The sequence below is a fragment of the Mustela putorius genome, unplaced genomic scaffold, assembly GCF_011764305.1.
Source record: "Mustela putorius furo isolate JIRA1106 unplaced genomic scaffold, ASM1176430v1.1 tig00003854_pilon_pilon_pilon, whole genome shotgun sequence".
Classification (NCBI taxonomy): Eukaryota; Metazoa; Chordata; class Mammalia; order Carnivora; family Mustelidae; genus Mustela; species Mustela putorius.
In genome coordinates, this window is record NW_025422006.1 from 350,706 (window position 1) to 363,778 (window position 13,073).

The following is a 13,073-nucleotide window of genomic DNA, read 5'->3' on the forward strand; positions in this document are numbered from 1 at the left end:
TTCTCCAAGTGTGGCCCCCCCCCCCAGATCCAGGTTAGAGATGCTCAAGTCAGTTCCTAAAGCTGTCTGCTGTGGTCTGTCTGTCCCACAAAGCCAGCAGGAAAGCAAGAAGCCGCCACAGGCCTGGGCATCAGTGCCCTGCTCGGAGGACCCGGCTAAGTGCCAAGCACTGCGCGCTCTCTTTCACACAGACACTGAGAAACCTGAGGTTCCGAAGTCAGGTATTACCGAAACAGGTCTTCAAATTCCCACAACCCTTCAATTTGGTAAAACATATTCTGTTTTTGCTGTGACATAAGTACCCCCCATGCATAATTAAATGAGATACAAGTACCTGCCACATTTCTACCTTCCTCTTCACCTCCTCCTTCTCTGCCAACTCATCTAAGCTTGCCAGAGCTTTGGCTGCCAGTACTCTCCTGGCTTCGGCACTCAGTCCAGACTGCACAACACTGTGTGCAGCAGCTGCGGACACATCTCTGCTGTCCTGGGCTTGGCTGCGTCCGCCGGAAAAGGGTGCTTTGGGGCTGAAGCCACAGTCCAGGGGCCTGCGGGGCGTGTCGGAGCAGCAACCAGCGGGAGTTTCGTACTGACAGCGGGGCACTTGCTGGGGAGAACTGTCTGATTCCGTCGGGGTATCTGCAAGGTTCGGTGTAACTGGCTCCCTAGGGTTGTATAAACCTGAAACACCCGAAGAGAAGGTTCGACTCCGCTGTACTTCCTTTGCAACAGTCTCCCTATGGAAAAGCAGTGACTCCTCATCTTTGAGTCCTTCCAGGCCTCCAAATTTAGCCTGATTCCAGAAAGAGAATGTATTTCGGACAAGCGTTTCCTTACTTGGCTCAAGCTGTGGAGACTGGGGGGTGTAACAGTGGCTTACGGGCTTCTGCGGCCTGGGGTTACGGCCAAGCAAGGCCTGGGCAGGCCCCGTCCACGGAGTCTCCCCGTGTTCCAGAAGCGTCTCGGCCCTCTTTAAATCCGAGTCGCTGTAGCTGAGTCGCCTCTTCAGGTGAGTCAGGGGCTGAAGGCACTCGACATTCCGCCTCTTCCAGAGAGGGTCAATCCCTTGCTCACTGGAAAGAATCACATCCTGATTCTCAAAATCCGTGGCCACCGCGGTGGCGGGGAAGCAGTCGGATGCGTCGCTGCCCTGCCTCAGCAACTCCTTATCCAGCTGCAGGGTGATCATCTCAGAAACCGTCTTCTCAATCTCAGCGGACAGGCTGGGCACTTCCGCCACCTCTGCCGTCACCACTGGCCTGTTCTCGGCTAAGTCCAGCAGCAATTTGCAGACGAGGTGGATAATTTTGGGTACGTGTTTCAGGAGTCGGGCCTCATACCCGTGAAGCAGATGCCGCTGGCGAATAAGATACTGTGCTAAAGTCACGGCATGCGCTTTGGGGTCGCAGCAAGAGAATATATTGCGAAGAGGAATCAGAAACTGAGTAAACTCCCTGACGCAGAGCAGCTGTCCTCGAGTTTGTATGGAATTGGGTCGCTTTGCCCGAACAAATATAATTGCTTGGTCAGCGGTCATTCTTGTTGCAAAAACCAAGTAACATGCTATTAAAACGCCTAGGGGTGAAGAAGAGAAGACTGGTATGAAAAAGTTATAACTTACTTATTTACCACTCTCTAAGATTTAAATTTTGAATATGCATTAGGAAACCATATAAAGGCCCATTTTAAGGACAATTATAACTTACTGACTTCTTGTACAAGTGTTTATTCACTTATCTATATGTCCCTTCTCCCCCGAGAACCCACAGTTATCTCTGTACCCTGAGAGGGAGTGAGTGTGGTGAAGGGACTCGAGAGTAGTGAGGGGGATGAGGGAGTCAGAGGGGGTGAGGCAATGGTAGTGTGGTGAGGGGGATGAGGGAGTGGGCAGGGGTGAGGGGGATGAGGGAGAGAGTGGTGAGGGAATGAGGGAGAGTGTGCTGAGGGGGACGAGGGAGAGAGTGTGGTGAAGTGTTAGAGAGAGAGGGTGTGGGGGGATGAGGGAAGGAATAAGGTGAGGGGGATGAGGGAGTGTGGTGAAGGGATTGGAGAGCAGTGAGGGGGATGAGGGAGTGAGCAGGGGTGAGGGGATGAGGAAATGAATGGGGGTAAGGGGGATGAGGGAGAGTGTGGTGAAGTGCTGAGGGAGAGAGTATGGTGAGGGGCTGGGGGTGAGTGTGTGGTGAGGGGATGAGGGAGTAAGAGGAGGTGAGGGGGTGGGGGAGAGAGAGAGAGTGGTGAGGGAGAGAGTGTGCTGAGGGGGATGAGGGAAAGTATGTGGGTGAGGCAGATGAGGGAGAGAGTGTGGTGAGGGGGATGAGGGGTGAGCAGGGGTGAGGGGAAGAGGGAGAGTATGGTGAAGTTGAGGGAGAGAGTGTGGTGAAGGGATGCGGGAGAGAACGTGGTGAGGTGTTGAAGGAAGGAGTGTGGTGAGGGGATGAGACAGAAAGTGTGGTGAGGGCCTGAGGGAGTGAAAGGGGGTTAGGGGAAGGTATGGATTGACTGGAAGGAATATTTTAAAAGCAATTCAGAGCAGGAAATAGAGCAGGATTTGCTTTCACCCCTGTTAAAGTTGGTCTAAAGAGGATAAGGAGCCCGAGCACAGTTCACTCCATTACCGGCCCTGACTGCACACTTACTTTCCACTTCTGCCATCTTTGCAGAATTGTTGCCACATTCCCAGCCTGGCATTCTTCCTTTTCAGGCATTTTTTTCTTTGGGGATTATTCATATTGAAGTTTATTTCTGGACTTTTATCTATACTAACAGTGCTTTTCTCCAGACCAAGATATAACTTTATTCTATAAATACTTTTTACTAAAGGAGACAACCTTAATGTTATAAACATTATTCTTGTTAATTAATATTAAATTAAAATGAATAATACAATGGTGATGATTAATCAATTAACCCAACTTTGACAGTTAACTAATATCAAGATGAAAGGCAAATCAGCAGACATCTGTGTGATTCACCAAGTTTGTTCATCACGTTACACATGAAAATCAGGACCTCTGCAAACTGCACGGTTCCCAGCAGGGGCATCGTGCCACAAATCTTTCTCACCAGGACTTGGCACTTTGGTGTAAGAAGTATCCGCAGTGCTGTCATGTGGAATCGCCAGGAATAGTGAGGTTTTCGCTGGACCCTAAGAGCTGTTGTTCTCGGGCAGAACTGAGCCCCCGCCCCAAACACACTCCCAAGCAGGTGGGAGGCCTGGAAGCAGGTACACAGGTACACTGTGGGCAGTGTTGAGCTCAGGAGTCTGGCTGCACCCGATGACAATTTATATTCTAACCTTATGATATTTATTTTTGTCCCTGTATCAGCACTGCACTGAGACGTGCTGTATTTGTAAGTAAACTCATTGATTTTTATATAGAATTTTAGGCACAGAGAGATTCCCTCCACAAATAAAATCCTTCCAGCCGTGAATTTAAATCTTGGCTCTGTCACTTACTCAATGTAGCAAATTACTTAACCTCCTTCAAAACTCACGTTGTTAAAGACTTAAAAAAAAAAAACAGCGAGTGTAAAGTGCTTAGAACACAACAACTAAAACAATGCTTTCTATTTTCATTATTTTGGTTAAGGAAAATTACATTTTTATAAGATATTACCTAGTATAAATAAAGCGTTAGGGTTGTTTCCTTCGAAGAAGAAAAACCAGGGTGGTCACTTGGTGAGGCTGTAAAAACCCATCTGTTCAGTAAATATGACGACTTTTCTGGCTTAAGTCTCTCAAAAACACTCTCACAAATAAAGGATCACTGCAACTACTTATTTAAGATATTTCCAATTTTTTTCAGTGGCTTCTACCATTTGACTCCAAAACTTTGATAGGATTCTGAAAAATGTTATCCTCTAGAATTATGAAATACTATTCTTTACATGTTTAAATATTCTACAAGACAATACATCTACTTCCTAGAATTTATTTACCTGTTCGACCAAGCCCTGCATGACAATGGACCGCTACTTTTCCTTCTTGTAAGGCAAATGTCATCACCTTCACCATATCCAAGATGGTGGTGAGTGATGCTACACCATAATCCTTCCATCCAAAATTGTAGAAATAAACTGGGCAATGAAAAAAAAGAAAACAGGAAAAAACAATGAACATACAGGAAAAGTACTTGCATAGCCATCTGAAGGTGAGTGAATTCATGAAAAGTGTAAAGCTGTAAGACTAGATGCAGAGGCCTAAAATAATAGGGTTTTTATATTTTATATTTCCAGTAAGTTCATTGTTAACATTTCTTACAAAGCACACTCTATATTACTTAAGATATTTCCTGCTAAAAATCAGCCAGAAAGAATTAAGGTGAAACAGGATTGCAAATTAATAAAGTCCATGACCTTGGCCCAAATGACTCAGCTACAGAGAGAAAGCATGGCACTTTGTTCAAGCATGGAAATGCGTTCAAAGGACTGATAAATGGCACAAGGTGGGTACACTCAGACTTCCCACCAGCAGAGACAAAAAGAGCTAAACACACAGTTCTTAAAAACAAGTTGCAAAAGCGGCCAGGGTTGGTCCCTCCCAGCCTGGTTCTGAATGGCACACGTTCGGTGGCTCGGTCCCAGGCTCCCAAGACGGGGACTTCTGGGGCTGCTGCATGAAAAGTCCCCGTGTCCTGCCCAGAATCAGAGCTGGGCAGCAGGGAAAGCACGAGTGAGTCCTGTGTTCCAATCCTGCTGCTGGGTGTATGCTGTGTGACCCGGACAAGTGGGAACTCACTAAGTGTGCGAGGCCCATGTGTGAAGCAAAAACAGGGACTCCTGGAGGTGGGGGGGCCCGAGCAGCAGGGCCAGTGTCCTGTTATGGTAACTAATGCGGGCATTGTTTCTATGGGGCTTCTCCCGAGATCCCTCTCCCAGGACAAAAGAAATCCTGTACTTTGAGCAGCACCACCCGAGAAGAACGAGAAGAACGGTGGCATTATCTAGAATCAGTCAGCTCATCTTCCCTGGAGGGAGCCCGCCGCCCCCACTGTGCCCTCCCAGCCCCCAAAAGTGGTCATTCTATCACCCTGTGATGAAAGAGCTGAGCCGACAAGTCTGGGGGCCCTTCTTGGTACTTCATGGAGGGGAGGTGGAAGGACTTACTGCCAGCCTCCATGAAAGCTTCAGGAAGGTATGTGAAGCCACTCTCTTGTTCCAGAGGGTTCCCACAGCTGGCATGCTCGCCAGGGCGCTGCAGGTTGATGACTGTTTTTATGCCATGACTTACAGGAGAAAAGAAAAAAGTCATCATACTGAGAGCACATGTTTAAAAAAATCAAGCATTTTTGGCATTAATAAACATTATTAATCACTCTTAAAACCTCAATTTCTTAACTGAAATAAGCTCTCCACTGCCTATTGTTCGACTATTTGGAGTCAAAAGCAACGGACAAGAAAACAAGAACTGGCTTAGCGAGTGTGTCAACGACATGGCATTTACCTTTGGAACTGCTCAATGAGGCCATACTTCTCGAGGAGCTCTGTGGACGGGCGAGCCATGGCCAGGATATTCTCAGTGACCCTAGGAGGGGGGAGGGGCTGGTGAGACGCACAAAACTTGGAATGTTCCAGTTCTAAAAACTAAGAGAATGAGATATCAAGTCCCTACTTTTTCTTTGATTTTAACAATTCTAGACACAATTTTCTTATACAGATTCTGGCTTCAATTTTGCATCATGAGGGCTCTAAGGCTCCTGAATCCCTGGGAAAAATTCCAGGATATAAAGTATTCATGGACTCTGGCAGTGTGATTTCAAGGACTCTCATGAGACTCTAGTGGGTATGGTGGAGGAACCTCGTTGGGCACCAAAGGTAATTCTGCCCCTCAGTTACCTATTATGTCAAGTAGGGGTAACGCCTTCCTCACAGGGCTGGCATGAGAATTCAACACAATGTGGGTGTAAGCCTTTAGCACAAATCCTGGCATGTGGTGATGAATAAATGCTGAGTTATTCTAATTCGGCAAAACATATGGGCTTTGGAATCATTACTGGTTTCAAATATTGGCTTTTCTACTTCTAGCTGGATAGTAGGTTACTTAGTCTCTCTGGACCTCAATTCCTTCATCAACAGATGACATAAACCACGTCTGCTTTCCAGGAGCTTTATGAAGATGACATAATAATTTGACAGTGTCTAGCACAGTGCCTGGCCTGAGGACAAATGGACAGAGGCCCCCCAACAGACAGCTGCCCCTCCTCAGGAGTCTGGTGAAAGACATGTCAGGCAGTCTGTCAGGAGCTTTGGGTCACATGAGCCTGACGAGTAACAGAGACATCAGCTGAGCAGAGCACAATCCAAAGATATCACGCCCCCCGCTGGGGACTCCCCCAGATTCAGTAGTACTTAGCATAAGATGAGAAGTACCATGAAACCATGACAGATGAAAAAGACTCAGATGTTTGGTCAACAATAAACCAAACATATTATTGTGATCTCAAGCTATATTATACGGAATTTACAGTCTGACCAAACCTCAGGCCTACTGCTTGATTTCGCACAATACTCTTTAGACTAGAATACGATCTATGGGGAATGGCTGGGACCACAGACCCCAACTCTAACACCACGCACAGGCTTCAAGTTAGGTAGGCCGGTCGACAAAAGTCTAGCTTGGAAATGGATTCTTTTTTTTTTTTTTTTTTTTTAAGATTTTATTTATTTATTTGACAGAGAGAAATCACAAGTAGACGGAGAGGCAGGCAGAGAGAGAGAGGAAGGGAAGCAGGCTCCCTGCTGAGCAGAGAGCCCGATGCGGGACTCGATCCCAGGATCCCGAGACCACGACCTGAGCCGAAGGCAGCGGCCCAACCCACTGAGCCACCCAGGCGCCCCTGGAAATGGATTCTTGCTACAGAAAATGATTCACTACTAGAGTTCTTCAAACCATGAATTCCACTTTGTGGGTTTCCAAGGTGATTTGGGAGGATGCCCAGGTGGTTCAGTCGGTTAAGCCTCTACCTTCAGCTCAGGCCATGATCTCAGGGTCCTGGGACCGAGCCCCGCATTGAGCCCCACATTGGGCTTCTTGCTCAGTAGGGAATCTGCTCCTCCCTCTCTCTCTGCTCCTCCCCCCGCCCCCACCACTTGTGCCATCTTGAAAAAATGAAAAATCTTGAAAAAACAAAACAAAGGTGATTTAGCTTGATTATCAGAATTCATCAGAGATATCACTGCATCAAAAGAGGTCTACTTGACAGTTTACTACGAATAACAAGAAGCAGAAGGATTCACCACAGGAGTCACATCTGTGTCCCACCAACCATGCAGGCACCTTATGCTGTCTGCTGAGCCAACAACGCGCACGGCTCTCTACTGAGGCACGCGGGCGGTGTATCTGCGGGGAAGCATGCCCTTTCATACACAAGACGGGAACAGAAAAATGAGGCTGACGTGTACCTGTGTGACGCTGACAAACCACGTATGAACCTCCTGCCTTCTCAGATTATTTCTGGTGACTGCTGATATTTAAGAGCTATCTCACCACCATTTCTTTAAGGTACTCTACGTAATCATTTCACTTAATTAAAAAACCCCTGTGGGTTGGTTTTGTTATTTCCACTTTACAGATGAGGGTCTGAGTACCTGCGTGAGCTCATCAAACCACAAGGCCGGGTGCGGGGTGTGGGGTCCTGGGACTGCAGCCCCCTACGCTCCCTCCTCCACAGCCACTCCCTGCCGCGGACTCACTGACCACGACGAGTAGACCCCCTTAATGGCACTTACCATGACGAGTAGACCCCCTTAATGGCCTGCTCCTGCTCACTCCAGCGGGCCGGGTTTTCATACTTGCACGCTCTGCCACCACACGCCATGGAGCAGGCCATGTGTCCAGGAATCACATGCCGCAAACGCTCTCCGACTTTTGTATACTTCGGTGTCGGACGTCCTGAATTTCCTAGAACATAGGAGAACGGGAGGATTCAAAATTCCACTCTCCGTGTGGAATAATAACATGAGAAACAGCTTCCATATTCTCTCAGGACTGTAGAGGACGAGCTGGTGCTACATTCCCTTCATTTTGTCAGAAATAAAACTCTTTCCTTCTCATCTGAGTGCATGATCTCTTAATACAGAAAAGGCTTTCATGCACAGTAATCTCTACATGTCATACAGGTGGTGTAGAAGAAGAAACTATAAAAGCACATCTTTTACAACGAAATGAGTTTTTTCAAAAATTACATTTTCAATGCAAAAGCACAAAACATTCAATCACTTTATCTCCTATTACATGTCCACTGGAGCTCTTAGTATAACAGACAGTAAAAAGTACGATGTAGAATTAACTGTCAACAGCCTGAATTTAAACTCAAAGCTGCGGGAATCTTTAAGGAGGAAAAAGGCTTTTACTTTTTCTCTGGAGGCAAGTTGGGTTTCTTTCGGCACAGCTGACAGAGGCCACTGCCACCATCACCTGGAGGGAGGCCGAGGAGAGCGTCTGGGCGGCCGAGCCGCGCCGGCCCTGTTGCGGGATGGGGTCCGAGGATGAGTGCCGGCGGCCCTGGAAGAAGGCGCTGAGGAAGGGCAGGGCCGAGCACCGCCGGGGCAGGTCCTGCATGGCTGGGCTCCCAGCGGGAAGAGCTGCGGCCGAGTGGATGGCAGCGGCAGCCTGCGAGATCTGACAGCCGTCGGGGATAGGCTGACTTGTTTCCATAGTGACGAACAAAGAAACTACTGATTCCCACTCAGGGCTGTACAGGCGAAATCCCACATGAATGGATTGCATTTTGGACAGATTGTTCAAAGAGAGGGAGGAACATGTATTTTAAACAGATTATACTAAATTGCAACTACTCTGTTATGTTTCTCATACACAGCTGAAAGATCTGCCAGCTCAAAGAATGACACGTAACGCACTGTAATGAATTTAGAAAAATGTGTTTATGACACATTTTGTGTCTTTTATACACATGTTGAAAGGTTTCAATTGTTATTCCTTTCATATCTATTCTCTGAACAGTCCGAAAAAACTTCTCTTTCTACTCCTCCCTGGACCAGGGTGGACAGGAAGTGAACTGTAATGAAGCAGAATGTGTAGCACACCTCATAACAGTATTAAAACACCACTCAGCTCTTCAAAACCAGAAAGTCCCCTATGATTTTCCCGACAGAACTATTCTAAAAAAATACTTGGACAGAACACATAAAGACATCTGTAGGGCTAATCCAATCAGAAGACATAGGCTTCCATACTTTTGCCTTCAGAGTGTGAAAACACAGATTCCGGCCGTGCCTCTCACTCAAAGATGCAATTCTGTGCCCTTTGTCACTGCCTGTGGGGGAAACGAAGCTTCAGGAATGTCTTAGTGGAGGCATGTGGAAAAAATGCACTAAGTGTCACATTCTTCTCAGGAGCTGGATGAGGAGGCGGCTGCGACTTGAGGATAAAGGACACAAAGAACACGGAAAATCTAACACTGACGTCCGCCTCCTCCCTCGTGAATGTCAGGCTCGCCCCACCCCGTCTCTGTGTCTCCATGTCTCTCTCAGTCTCTCCAAACAGTGTTTCAGCCATGTGCAGACAGAAACAACCTCCTGCCACAGGTACGGCTCGTTATTGTCTGCTCAGTTTTATTTTAATCATCAGTAACGCTACATTGAAAATGCAATCCCAACTGAACAGGCTCTGTCAGATAAGACAGAGACAGAGAAGCTCATTTGGTGCCTAAATTCCTACCTGAGCCCTGGGGCATGTCCTTGTTCACATACTGTGATGGAAAACAAATTTTTTTTAATGTTACAATCCAAAAAGCCAAGCTTCCACAGAGCTTCACAGGAGAGAGAGGAGTAGAAGATGCCACACCAAGGGCAAGCAGGTGCCTGGAGGCCGACGGCCCTGAGTACTCCAACTCGGGGGTCCGCATCTGCTATGTGGGGCAGGAGTTCCAAGCAAGTCTCTGAGCGGCGGCTCATGGGCTGGGAGCCAGGGACCGGGGCCTGCTGGGACAGTGCCGGTGTGAATGGATTTAATCGAGGTGTGAGACAGTGCAGGAGTGGACAGATGGCAGCCAGGGCGCTAACAAGCTGTCTGAAGCTGGTTCACGCAGCCCGTGGAGAAACCCAGCAGGCGAGCTCCAGTGGAGCTGAGAAGCATATAAGGCAGCGGCCGGAAAGTCTCCACCAGCGAGTGGGAGATGCCCCACGACCGCAGCTCTAAGGACGTCCACGGCGCAGGGCCCAAGTGGCATTGCTCTCAAAGGCTCCAAGAATTAAATTTGATGGCAGTCAGCCTTGTGTGCTGATGCTGAGGAAGGGCTGGCTATGTATCATCTCAAGAACAATTTCTGCTGTAGAATCTTAAACACGGGGCTGACCTCCCATACACCTAGAACCACTCCGTGGACTCCATCACTGGACGCTTAGGGACCCCGAGTGCAGGTCTTCAGGGAAGTGGCGCCAAAGGCGGACAGGAGTCTGAAAGGCAGCTGTACCCTCCCTTGAGTGCTCGCCCCTGACTCGAGAGTGCGGGGACACACCTGCTGCTCAAGAGGAGCCCTGTCCACCTGCGGGTGTGGGCACGACAGGCAGGATGGACGCCTCCTTCCCCCAGCCATGGCAGGACTGTCACCCAGTCTTAGGCTCCAGACTACTCACTGGCAAAATGCCCGAATTGTGGCCAAATCCACCTCTGAAAGCCAGTTTTCACTGATGCTAAGTGGCTTTCCAACAGGGAAGCGTGCCTTTAGTCCCACCCCTAAGACGGCACTGACCTCTCTTCCTGCCTCTGTCTGCAAACATGTGGACTTTCTGTGAACATGTCTTCCTGCTTTTCTAAGCAGATGCCACACCTTCCCGTTTGCTCTGTGTCTCACAATTCTCCTCTAATGGATGCACGAGGATCCTCACGCATAAGCGGGTGCACCTAAACTTGTGTCCTCATTCCCTTGCTATTGGACATTTAGGCCATAAACCATGAGCTTATTTAAAAATAAGACATTAGGGGCGCCTGGGTGGCTCAGTGGGTTAAAGCCTCTGCCTTCAGGTCAGGTCATGATCCCAGGATTCTGGGATCGAGCCCCGTGTTGGACTCTCTGCTCAGCAGGGAGCCTGCTTCCTCCTCTCTCTCTCTCTCTCTCTCTCTCCGCCTGCCTCTCTGCCTACTTGTGATCTCTGTCAAATTAAAAAAAAAAAATCTTAAAAAAAAAAGACATTAAACATCTCAGAACCCAAATCTTCATATCCACATTTCTTCTTCAGCAAATTCCTAGGGCTGAGGTGGCTGCAAGCAGAATTTTCAAATCTCATATTTTCATATCGGTGAGTCTTTACAGGTTTCAACAACTATGTATGAAGACGCTAAAAGAGGTAATATTTTAAAAAACTCAACACAGGTTTTTTTCCCGAGTTCATAGAGAAATATAGCATTAAAATAAGGATTGAGAAAAGCTATCGGCAAGAAGCTTTGTTTCAACCTCCCTGACCTCCAAAATCTCACATCTCCTTAGTTTGTGGCCTTCGAAAACCATGTTTTTGTTCACAGAATGTTGCCGGAAAACAATCATGAAATAACTTTAAAGAGATTATTTTCAAATTCTCAGAAAAGAAGATATTATATTTGTACCAAACTGGTCTTTCTGTATTCGTTAAGAAAGCATATTTGTAGAACAACCTAAAAATCCACTATAAAATTTAAGTTGGGATGAGTTACAGGTTGCTAATGATGAGTTGTTCAGACTCTTACAAGTAATATTTTAATACATAAATTACCAGCAGGATAAAAAATAAAGTAGAGGCCTTCTCTTCAGATAAACAGGAGCCACAATACTATTTTAATTCCTATCTCATGTGATATTGTGAAACATAAAATGGAGTGTTCCAGAGTTAGAGTAATTTTGTGAAGGGTCATGCTTTTGCAGACACTTAAAAGGTAGAGTATTTTTTCTGGCAGCTACAGAAAGAACATCAGTTTCCTAAATTCCTTGTCCCTCCACAGTTATAAATTTATCTGTGGTCCACACAAATCCACACTACTGCTATCTTCCCACTTACCTGCTAACAACTCAACTGTTTCTCACTCCTCTGACAACACAGTCTTCGAGATACATAAGAAGACAAATGCCCACTTTCTCCGTCCCACGAACGCAAACTCAGGGGTGCGCTACCCTGCTACTGTGCTTACCCTTCTCACTTCCAAATATACGGTCTCTACAAAGAAACCAGGCTCCAAGAAAAAGCAGGAAAATAATACAAAGGATAATCCTTGTGACCAATCCTGTCACCAACAACACACAAAGGGCCCCTGGAAGCACAAAGGAGGAGGGCACTGTGCTCCGGCTTCCATGCCCTGACACCTTCATGGCCACTGGCCTGACTGTGCTCCGGCTTCCATGCCCTGACACCTTCATGGCCACTGGCCTGACTGTGCTCCGGCTTCCATGTCCTGACACCTTCATGGCCACTGGCCTGACTGCAGGCGGCAATCGGACCTTCCCCAATTCAAAATCATGTTTAAGGATCCAAGGGGTTCCCTGGTCACTGCAAGCGTGAGACTGTCCACCCCTGTGGTAAGCGCAGCAAGCAACAAAGAAATCCACTGAAAGGACCCCAACAGCTCAGTCTTTTCCTCCTTAAGCCCCACACGCGGTGGTAAGAACAGATGTAGAACCCCAAGCATCGGTCATTTCCGCTTAGACTCAAGATTTTGAAAAGAGCTGGGAACTTCCTATTTGAACAAACTCAGGTGACCGTGACCATGGGCCCGAGCGTGCAGAGGGAGCTGGAGGTCCACCTGGCCTCAACCCTAAGTCACCAGAGGAGTCCCTTCCAGGAGCAGCTTCTGCTTGCCACTGATTGTGACAGGAGTTCATTTCATGCAAGGCCACCAACCACTCCGTTGCTGGATGGCTCAACGCGTTAGTCAGAGCCCCTTGCTCTGTAGACACTGGCTCTTCTTTCCTCCGAAAACTAAACCGAAGCATCTCTTTGACTTTGCAAGATCTTCAAATATCTGAAGACAGAACTTCTCCACAACTCGCCCTACTTGGGCTATAGCTTCTTCTTCTTCTTCTTCTTTTTTTTTTTAAAGATTTTATTTTTATTTATTTGACAGAGAGAGAGATCACAAGTAG

At 47.4% G+C, this 13,073-nt stretch overlaps 1 protein-coding gene across 7 annotated transcripts in view; it reads right to left on the minus strand.

Annotated features, from left to right (window-relative positions):
• Positions 1–13,073, minus strand: part of PTPDC1 (protein tyrosine phosphatase domain containing 1) — a 55,654-nt gene that overhangs the window by 11,572 nt on the left and 31,009 nt on the right. For 4 of the 7 annotated variants that reach the window (XR_001181827.2, XR_001181828.2, XM_045064958.1 and 1 more), the window contains exons 1-6: positions 8,356–10,965; positions 7,732–7,903; positions 5,447–5,527; positions 5,110–5,228; positions 3,943–4,080; positions 335–1,575 (exon numbers count right to left, since the gene is read on the minus strand). Coding sequence is in view for 5 of the 7 variants with exons in the window: in XM_045064958.1 (XP_044920893.1) it covers positions 335–1,575; positions 3,943–4,080; positions 5,110–5,228; positions 5,447–5,527; positions 7,732–7,903; positions 8,356–8,731 (2,127 nt within the window). In the remaining 2 variants the exon portion in view is untranslated. Of the gene's footprint in view, positions 1–334; positions 1,576–3,942; positions 4,081–5,109; positions 5,229–5,446; positions 5,528–7,731; positions 7,904–8,355; positions 10,968–13,073 lie in introns of those variants that run through there. The other 3 variants (XM_013063371.2, XM_004766116.3, XM_045064959.1) reach the window with 3 other exon arrangements.